The sequence below is a fragment of the Lolium perenne genome, chromosome 7 (genome assembly GCF_019359855.2).
Source record: "Lolium perenne isolate Kyuss_39 chromosome 7, Kyuss_2.0, whole genome shotgun sequence".
Classification (NCBI taxonomy): Eukaryota; Viridiplantae; Streptophyta; class Magnoliopsida; order Poales; family Poaceae; genus Lolium; species Lolium perenne.
In genome coordinates, this window is record NC_067250.2 from 223,422,465 (window position 1) to 223,433,243 (window position 10,779).

The 10,779-nt window shown below is 44.6% G+C and overlaps 1 protein-coding gene across 2 annotated transcripts; it reads left to right on the plus strand.

Annotated features, from left to right (window-relative positions):
- Window positions 1-1,702: 1,702 nt before the first annotated feature.
- Window positions 1,703-4,786, plus strand: LOC127313683 (uncharacterized). 2 transcript variants are annotated; one of them, XR_011748262.1, is made up of 3 exons: window positions 1,703-2,457; window positions 3,639-3,851; window positions 4,406-4,786. XR_011748262.1 is itself a non-coding variant. In XM_071823301.1 (2 exons), exon 1 carries the CDS (start codon window positions 1,807-1,809, stop codon window positions 2,161-2,163), a length of 357 nt encoding a protein of 118 aa, XP_071679402.1. In that variant the 5' UTR covers window positions 1,703-1,806; the 3' UTR covers window positions 2,164-2,457; window positions 3,639-4,786. The 2 variants fall into 2 exon arrangements, 1 of the variants encoding a protein (XP_071679402.1); XM_071823301.1 differs by having other exon boundaries at window positions 3,639-4,786.
- The last annotated feature ends 5,993 nt before the right edge of the window (window positions 4,787-10,779 follow it).

Here is a 10,779-nt window from a genome sequence, read left to right on the forward strand (position 1 = left end):
ACACATTTTAGACATGCGAGACACATGCCATACGAGTCGAGGGAATAGCACTTCACACCACTTGTTGGTGCTAAGGTTGCACAAAACCACAACTTTGATTTTGTTTTGCACAAAACACCAGTTTTCAATGCAATTCGTTGCAGAAAACACAACAATATGAATTAGAAGCACTAATAGACCAATTAATAAATTGGGGCCCACCTGTAGGAGCCCAAGTGACGCTAAGCCTCAATAGGAAACCTCCACTCGACCGACCGACTGGTTCCGCTCGATAGGAAACCCTCGATAGGGGCTGCCACCCGCGCGAGGGCTCCATCGACCCGGTGAGCGGCTCCGGCGGTGGGAGAGGTGGCGCTCCGGCGGCAGGGATGGGGGAGCCCGAAGAGTTTCCCCCCGACCATGAAGTATTTGGAGCCGCAGAACCAGACATCGACGGGTTTGGAGTCGAACAAGCCTCCAACCGAGCTGGCGACGGGGGTGGGGACGGCGGCGGCAGCGGCGCGCCGCCCACATGGACGTCGGCACCTGCACCACAACAACAAGTACCCGCAGCTGCACCACGGCCAGCTGCACCTCCGGCTCCGAACGAGCTACATTCATTAATTTCATACCTAAATCTACTAGATTAGGCCCCAGGTTGTCACCGGGGCACTTCTTGCGGCGGAGGGTTTATTGCGCGCCGGCGCTACCTACGTGACCACGAGCGCGGCCACGTCGATCGCCGCCACCTCCGCCGAGCTCCCGCAGATGAGTGGCAGCCCACCTACGTCGTCGTCGTCGTTGCCGTTGCCGCGCGAGGGAAGCGCTGGCAGCGGCAGGCTGCACGAGCCGGCAGGGGGCGCCTCCTCGCGCGCTTTCCGGCGCGCGAATGCGTGCGGCCACTTCCGTGACGCCCGCTTCCACAACCATCGGAGCGCAGCCGCCTCGCGTGCTCCTCCTCCGATCGTACACCCGGCGGACGCGGAGCTAGCTTCTCACCGCCGATTTGACCCCCTCCCCGACCTACGCTTCTTAGGCGGCCCATTGCGGATGGAGGGGTGGTGGCGGCAGCGGCGGAGCGGCGTTAGCAACGGCAGAATTGCTCGCCGGAGAGGAGGGGGTGCGGCGGCAGCGGAAGTGGTAGCGGCGGAGGGGAGTAGGGTTTAGAAACCGAACTCCCCTCCGCGGCCCCTTTTAATACGGGGCGGCCGCGTAGTTCTCGGGGGCCCGAACTCGTTATACGGGTCAGACCGCGAGTTCGGGCTCCGTTCTGGCCCAGTTTTGGCCCGAACCCGTATTTCCGCTGGAGTTTTTCAGTTTCGGCCTGTTTTACGGGCTCTGCTAGATATGCTCTAATATTTACATGTTTCTCTTATGATGGTACCATGTTTTGGATGGAAAATTGACAAACATGTTATGTACAAGATGGATGTGTGGTTAAACTTGATAAATATGTGGCTGTCTCGTCAATCATTTTTTCTTGCTAAATATTTGTAGTTAACTTGATGAATTCAAGCATACCAGTTGGGTCACATTGAGATTATCTCGTGAAGGTGGGTCCCAATTTGTTAATTAGCCTATTAGTCTTCCTGATTCATATTGTTGTGTTCTCTGCAACGAATTACATTGAAAACTGGTGGTTTGTGCAAAACAAAACCAAAGTTGTGGGTTTGTGCAACTTTAGCACCAACAAGTGGTGTGAAGTGCTATTCCCTCATACGAGTCCGACCAAGCTGCACCGAACCATCCCGATCCCCCGTCGTCTCCGTTAGCTCTCCTCTTTTTTCCGCTCAAGAATCCAGTCGAAACCCTAACCCTAGCCCAGCCATGGCGCCCGCCACCAGATCCGTGGTCCTCCGCCTCGACGACCTGGCCCTCCCGCCGCGGTACCTCACCGTCGCGTCCGACCTCCCGTTCTCCCACCTCCTCCGCTCCCTCCCGCTCCCTTCCTCCTCCTTCTACCTCACCTCCGATGGCCGCCCGTTCGCTCCATCCGCCCCCGTCGCCTCCCTCCCGCCGTCCGCCTTCCTCAAGCTCCGCCTCCGCGCGCTCTGCGGCGGGGGCGGCGACGGCGACGGTGGGTCAACCTGCGTCGAGTCGTGCGACTGCTACCTCTCCATGTACCTTGCGAAGAAGCCCGACAAGGCCGACCCCAACGAGGCCCGCCTCTCCCGCTTCACCTGATGCGCGCTCTCCGGGGAGCCCCTGGGCGCGCCCGCGGTTGTGGATCGCCTGGGCAACCTATTCAACAAGGAGCCCCTCGTCGAGGTGCTCCTCCACAAGCGTCTGCCCAAGGCGCTCTCGCACATCCGCGGGCTCAAGGACATGATCCCCATCCACCTGCAGCGACGTGTCCTCAGCCACCTGCGCAGCATCCGCCACTGGCGCTGCTCAGCCACCAACGCGCCCTCATCCACCAGCGCAGCATCTGCCACCGGCGCATCCTCCGCCACCGGTGCCCAGTCTGCAGGACATCATGTATGCCTCCATTTTTTCCTGCTTGAATGATCTATGTTTACCTTTGAATGAATGAAATCAAGTGGGAATTCGAAATGAAAGCCATGTGTTCCTTGTTGTTTTTGTGTGAATCATGTTCCTTTGAGTATGCATTCATGAATGCTAGCTATAGGCGTTTACCCACTCGAATGCTAGCTGCATTTGTAGTATTGTAGTTGCATACAGTCTGAACCTGTTGGTGTTATTCACCAACTGAATGCAGCTATAGGGGTTTCACAGGCAAGCATATCTAGTCAGGGTAAATAATATAGATAACTGCCATGGATGTTTATTTGAGGGATCCTTCAAATTTATCTGATTTTATGTGTTCACTTTGTCACCTTTGAGGCTTTGAGCAATCGACAATGAACATAGTAGATCAAGTTACCTCAATGCCGTCTCTTCAGAGACAAAAGGCCTCCTGCTTGCTAAAATTTGCCCAGAATCATCAAAGGCTGAAGAGATAAATTCGGATTGAAGACTTAATCCAACTCAGAATATTTCATTGCTGAAACAGAATCAATCAGTACGGTGGTAAGGACTAGATCCAATACTGAAATCATTCATTCTCTATTATTTGATGGTCCAGTATAGTAGTACATCCATTTCTGAAACAGGAATGACCAGTCGATCCGAAACTCCAAACATATTTGTTTATGTTCGAGGTCCAATTAAACACTCACAAGTTTATATTTGAGGTCCACCAGCATATTTGTTTTCAGAATTGACAGCTGCCCATAATATTCAACCATCTACATATTAGAATTTATTTGAGGGATCCTTCAATGCACATAAAATAAATTTGAGGAAACTGCATTGCAGATACTAAAGTTGCACTATGGTAAAAGCGCATATCTGTTAGTACAGTACTAATTCGATGAGCATCTACTAGTGTTTTAGTTTGCAACTCTGAAGCTCTCATTTCTCATTGACATGGATAACTCTGAAACTGAAACTCACCTGACAGTATCAGCATGGTAGAAACTCACCTGACAGTATATGCATCTGTGTTGATAATATCTCTTTGACAGGTACAATTTGCTCATAGTATGTAATGCCCATTTCTTCCTTTCTGGTTTTTCACAAACTATACATTAGCTGATAATTCTTATTGAGCATCTCAACTTATGTGCCCTATGTTCCTTTGAATGAACATTTTTCAGTGACTTAGATGAGGATATCAATGATGATGGAGAGGACTATGTGAGCGAGGAAGACGACTATGTGAGCCGAAGACGACTATGTTAGTTTCGAAGATGACTACATGAGTGATGAAGAAGACTTGCTGATTGAAGAAGATGAGTACGATGAGAAGAAAGAAAGTTAATTATTGTAAATATAATTCTCTTTTGAATTCCAAAAGTGGCCAGTTCCAGGTACGTTGATGTACAGACCAAAATCGACCATTGATGTTCTCTTTAAGTCTCAGCATGTTCTTGTGATATAATGGAAATCATCATAGATTGATAGTTGACACAGACCTTCTTATTGACATTTGCAGTGGATTTAGTGATATAAATTTATGAACTATTTTATTTTTCATGGTTAATTTTCACTGAAATATTTTTGAACCATGGTTAAAGATCTCCTAGCTAATTCCGTACACAAAGCACCTAAACAGTAAATACCACCTTGTTTTAGTTGTGATACACATCTGTGACACTTCAGAGTCGTTTCATAGTGGCACAGTTGTTTTTGTGGTTTCCTGTAGTTTCGTTTCGGGGAATGCTGGAGGAAGTTTTTTGCTTTGTTAACTTGGGCTTTGCTTATGCACATCCATGATCACACTTTGGGCAAAATTCACGAGTTTTTTACATATCATACAGTAGAATTTAATGTGCACATGGTGAATTGCTGCTGAAATCAATTCTGTAGCTTTAGCCTACCTGCTATTACCTCTGTTTACTTGGCTAAATCGTGCTTTTTGTAGTACAATTTTCATCTCCGTTTTGCTGAATCAAATTACTACTTCTCTCAATGCACAATGCTGAATACTGAAGGTGATGCTGATCACTGATGCTGTACCATCTCAGTCGTTTGGGTTCAACTGAAGGTGATGCTGCTCAGTGATGATGTTCGAAGTGGAAACATGGTGATGATTTTGACAGTATACAAACTGAGAGTGCCAAAATTTTCGTCTCCGTTTTGCTGAATCAAATTACTACAAACTGAGAGTGTCATAATTTTCGTCTCCGTTTTGCTCTGTGAGACAGTGAGGTATTATATTGAACATGGATTACATACTATGTTGCAGCTCTGTTTTACAGTGTGTAATTGATCATTACGCAACAAAGTGCATTGGATTCTCGTATGACAGTGTGTATGCCAGTATATATGTTGGTACTGTGTGTTCTTATTCTTGTATGACAATATGAATGTTCATATTATGTGATCATTCTTGTATGACAGTGAGGAGCACATGAAATGGGTTTTGAGGAATTTTGGAAAGTGCCACAAAATAGGTTTTGGGGCACATCTCAAAGTGCCCGTAATTGGATTTAGTGGCACTTGGCAAAGTGCCCCTAATTAGATTTAGTGGCACTTGGCAAAGTGCCCCTAATTAGATTTAGTGGCACTTGGCAAAGTGCCCCTAGTTGGATTTAGTGGCGCTTTTAGAAGTGCCCCTAATTGGATTTAGTGGCATTTGAAAAGTGCCCCTAATTGGATTTAGTGGCACTTGAGAAGTGCCTCTAGGTAGTGCCACAAATACCTTTAGAGATGCAAGTAAAGGTGGCACTTGAAAAAGTGCCCCTATAGCTAATTAGTGGCACTTTGGTTTAAATTTGGGGCACTTTGAAATGCCCCAAATCTTATACCGTGATGTAGTGCGAGTAGGGCGACTCGAGTCGCCGCTCGCCGAAATTATCTGCTCGTCGGACCTGCCGAATACTGCATCAGAGCCGCTTGTGGTTCACACGCACGGGCTGCCCGGCCTCGGTTGTGCCTGGATCAGCTCGCTGACGGCGACGGTTGCCGCCATAGTCCGAGGCCATGCAACCATGCAAATCCATCTGAGGTTCTTGGTTGCGCATACATGTCTTGCCGGCCGTCTGAACGAGGCGCGCGGCCGCTAGCGACTGGACGATTCGCAAGATAGAAGATTTGGGGATTGTGATTTGGACGCTATTTTTTGATCCGCTCGCACATGGCCCTTCTTCCCAAGCCGCCTCTCGTGGACCTCGTCTGCAAGCTGCTTCTGGAACAGCCGATGGAGAGGATAGCTCGGCGAGCTGCGGCTAGGAGTCGTGGACTAGCGCGGAGCAGACCTTGGTCTCCTCTACCTAGCTGAAGGTACACCGCTTGGCCGTGTACAAGGGACTCATCGAGTAGGCATCACTTATGGGTTGTCTGACAATGCGACAGAAAAAGAAACAAATCAGGACGTGCGCAGTGTCTGCCGATCGCCATGGTCATCCTCATTTACATCGGGCAACGAGGAACGTTCATCACGATCTTGGTGTAACGCCGCCACAAAATATTATAGTGACGCGTGGATCCAGCTCCATCTCCTTCTCAATGGGATCCTACCCAAGGCCTTTGACGCATCCAAACCGCAACAGCTTTGGCATTAGGACGCTCACGGATGGGGTTGGGGCCCGAGAAGTGCAACAATGCCGGCGCCGGCAAGGCCCTCATGCGAGGCATGGCGCGCCGCCATCCAGCCGAATTTCAGGTGTCCCTCTCATATACGCGGCCATAAGTGCTCATGGGTACTCGTGGTCGACGTGGACTCCTAGCCCGGGCGACGTCGATTGTTACAGCACGCTGCACCACAGGTGGGCAACACTCGGCTGGATCTGCCGCGGAAGCGCGTGGGTAGCTGATGCACACATACACCTTTGTGTTCAGTGCTGAAGGCGTGACGCCAGCAGGCACACGGCTTGGCGGTCAAGATCGGCCCTGGCAGAGCACGATGTCACTCTGAGAAGCATGTACGCATAGTGGCGGAGTGCGGGGCTGCACGGGCGATGTTCTGAAGCGTGGACATCGAGTCTCTTGTCTAACAGGATGAATACTTCAACAGCACGACACAGTATGGGATCGTTCCAGGGAAAGCACTAAAGTTATGTGACTGATTCATTTGCTAGCTCGACCAGGTCAGCTTGTAAAGCTTAACTCGTTGACGAAATGCTGATAAAGCCCACTGCCATCTTATAGATGACGCTGTTTTCTGCTTCTGGAGCTGTGTTGATTTTACAAAACGTGTATTTGAGAGGATTCTTAAGCTGCGTGATTATTATCGCACAATATTCTTGGATTTTTTATAGCTCAGTTGAGATAGGTAATAGGATTCATGAGCTATTTCCCAGATCTTGGAAGACACAACAGATTTTTTTAGATTCTCGAAGACACAAGAGATCAAAAGATGCACCCTAAACGGTTAAAGATGTGATTGAGCTGCTAATCTGTTTAAGAGGCTGATCATATTCAGAAATCTAAATCGTTTCCACCACCTCGAGAATGGGGTCTGGTGTTCTTTTTTGTCCAGTCAAGTATGGTAAACTTATATATGCATTCGAAGGCAGCTAATAATTTAGACGTCTTTTCAAATACTAATGATATTGTCTTTCAAAAAAAATACTAATGATATTGATTTTATTTTATGCCCTTTTTATCCATTCCATGGATTATTTTTGTTTCTAGACAATTGTGTTATATCGATCTGGTAGTTACAAGAAATTAATAATGGATCTCCAAGTTTAGAAACAGGCAAATTTGTAGCTTTCATTGATTTTGGGGCAAAATTCCAGTCATGTCGAGACATTCAGTGCTAAAATAGGACAAAATCAAATTGTAGTGGTGTTAACCCGTAGCAACGCACGGGCAAATTTACTAGTTTAAACCTATTTAATTAAGTCTTTAATTTTAATTCTGAATTTAATTAAAATTCAATAATTAAGAGAAACTTCTAAAATTAATAAAAACCAGTAAGCAAATAAGAAAAATATTAAAACTAATTTTTATTTGCCTATAATTTATTAAATCCTTAATAGGAGGATTTAAAACCTAATTAATAATTGTCTTAATTATTAATGCTTTAAAAATAAAAAAATGACAAATCCAATATTAATTTGATTTCAAAGTTATTAATAATTTCCAACTTGATAATGAAGTTCTTAACCTAAGAACTAAATAGTAATTATGAAACTTAGTTCCATTCTAAATAATATTATGGTTTCATAATTTCATGTGAACACTAAAACCCTAATTCTATTATGGAACCCTAGTTCCATTATTACATGTAAAACCTAAATTACTTCTAACCTAAACCCTAGGTTAGAGCATGTGATCATGATACCTTCTTCCAAAGCATAGAACCATAGTAGCAACTAAATACCTGGTCACATAAAATGTAGAAGACCTATCACTAATATATGGGTATCCCATGTGTTCATCCTCATCAGACCTAACTAATCAAGTGGGGTCAATCAAGTGAAAACCCTAGATCCTATTCCCAAAACCATCATCCTTAACTAACCTTGGTTAGCATCACACCATTGTGATGAACTTCAATAGCAACCCTACCAATATTGTGCATTCTATTCCATACACACTAAACCCTAGCAGTGTGAGATAATTATTAAACATCCTATATAGGAACCAACCATTCCCTATTTAGAAATCCAATAGCTAAATCAAGATAACCTCAACCTTAATTGTAATACTTCTTATTACTCAAGAAGTATGTTCTTCAAAAGTTATTCTTTTGAAGTAAATAAAGAATCATCATCAACCCTACAAGCCCTAAGTGTTGATGAATCCAACTAGGTTGTGATCCATCTACTACTTACTCCAGAAACTAATTAGAACCATAGAAAACCATAGAACCCCACAAACCTAATTATCATACTTGTTCTTCATTAAAGAACATGTTCTTCAAAAGTTATTCTTTTGAATTATATACTAAATAATCATCAACCATGCATTATAGGACTTAAAATTGACAACTGCTCTTTACTTATTATACAACTACTATTTCTTGGTGTGTATGATTGTTACTATGCATTTTACCACTTGCTTATGATTCTAAAACAACACAACCCTGAATAAGAACCTTGTTTGTGAATCACCCTAAAAGTGCAACACACCCTGAACTAATCATTACCACTCACTAATCCTAAATCATCGGGGTTAGGTCACGTTTAGAACGATTGCATCTCATACTTATGCATTATTGCATCCTTGGCAATCTTTTAAACATCGTCCTTACCGGACGATGATGCTATTTCAGAATTTGGAGTTATTGCGTATCGAAGACCTTGCCTGCATAATCTTGCAGTCAAGAAAGGCAAGTTCATCACTTGCTCATGTCATTTGAGTATTTCTATCAAATTACTTGCAAAGTACTATGGTTATCACTATTGCATAAAAATCAAAACCACTATTTTCATAACTATGAATATGACTATGTGGTGGGCAATGGAACCATGGATTGTGTTGATATGGTGGAGGTTCCATTGCAAGGGTTTATATCCATCTAGGATTAAACAACAAATGTCGTCCAGTGATTCTTGTGCCGCAATACCCGTGTTAACCATAAGATCCGGAGTGGGACGGAGTAGTCAAAAGTGTTTCCACCTCTCGTTCATCAACGGATGCTCATTACCGGGTGCACATGATCTTGCGAGACTTGATGCAGGGGTGGGAACCCGTAGAAGTCCCAACGGTAATGAGGTCTATGATGGGTTGCAACTGCCGGCGTAGGAATGTATGGTAGTGCCCTGCATTGACGTCGTGGTCGGAGTCCACCCTGAAATCTATGGGAATAATGGGTCCGGCGTGGACCCAGGGTCGGAGTTTGCAGCAAAGGGTGGGTGTTCGAGGTAGCGGAGGAACATGATTGGCTAGACCTTATACCGGGCCTCACACCATAGGAAGTGTGGACGGGGAAATTGCCCGGTTGGCACCAAGGTTAAGATCTCTTATGGGTAAAGCAACACACCTCTGCAGAGTGTAAAGAACCGTGACTGTCACTCCCTGTTCGGGATATGGAACTGCGAACGCTTGAAAGGAGCTCCATGAAGTTCTAGTAAACCGGTGAAGGCTGACGGACATAGTTCTTCTGAATAAAAGCAACCTTTTGAAGAAATGGTTATGAAAACTTGAATTGGTATTAGACTTTCTGGTCTAATGCTGTAGCTAGTGCATTAAACACCTCTTTCCTATAATGAACTTGTTGAGTACGCTCGTACTCATCCCACTCTTAAATCCCCTGCTTAGATATGGAGGCATCGAAGGAGGATCTACAGTGCAACTCGAAGGCCGAGGAGTCAACAGCTACTTCACGAGACAGGACCCAGTCAGCGGAGTCAGATACGTCATCCAACAAGAAGAAAACCTAGATTAGCAGTAGAAAGGAACTAGCTTCCTCAACCTAGCTCCTACTTAGCTAGAATCTATTCTTAGCCTCTATAGCTAGTCAAATACTCTACAAATAGAGTTCGTGATAGAATTAGACTACGAGTCGTTCTTCTGGAGTTTATTTGCAGATTTACCTCATTGTAAAGTAGGAGGCTGTGCTGATCTTATGTAATAGAGTCAATGTTGTAATTCTATAGACATGCCTTGGACCCGCATATGTTTCTGTTGTACCACTCTGAGCGATATAATACGAGTGGAACTGTGTTTCATTGGTGTTATATCAGACTTGCATACTACACCATGCAGTGGTACGCCGGGTCACCACAGTTGGTATCAGAGCAAATGCTTTGACCTAGGATTAAAACCCTTTAAATGAGACCTATAGGATTGGTAGTGTCTATAGGGAGTTGTCTTAGTTAAACCAAATACTTCTTATGACTTGAGATGGATATTCACTTGAGAATAATCCTGACACACTGGAGTCAACATTTCTTACCTAACTCACCAAGATAAAGTAAAGTTAATTAGCTAATCCCAAACATGTAGTACACCATGAAGTCCTTAAACAATAGATGAGTAGACCCCAGTTGGTATACAATACATGGTAGTCCAAAGAGAGGATACAACCATAAGGAAGATATCCTATTGGAAGATGTGTACCAACACATGTTATGGTTAAGTAAAAGTTATCCAGACCTGTAATAGGAGTAATATCAAGTGATGAAAGGTAATTAAGATATTTTAATAGAAGATGTAGAACAAGATAAGTAATGAGTAAGTAAAATTATCTAGACATGTGAAACAATTGATAATAAGTGATAACTATGAGTCATATGAGGTAGAATAGGCCATGATGAGTCAATCATGGGAGGTAAGGAAGAGTGATAGGAATAATAAAATATGCTTACTTACATGATAGATTTACTAATCATATATGATTCA

What these genes read in the sequence shown, in the direction of transcription:
- LOC127313683 (XM_071823301.1), top strand. Translation starts at nt 1,807, where the DNA reads ATGGCGCCCGCCACCAGATCCGTGGTCCTCCGCCTCGACGACCTGGCC.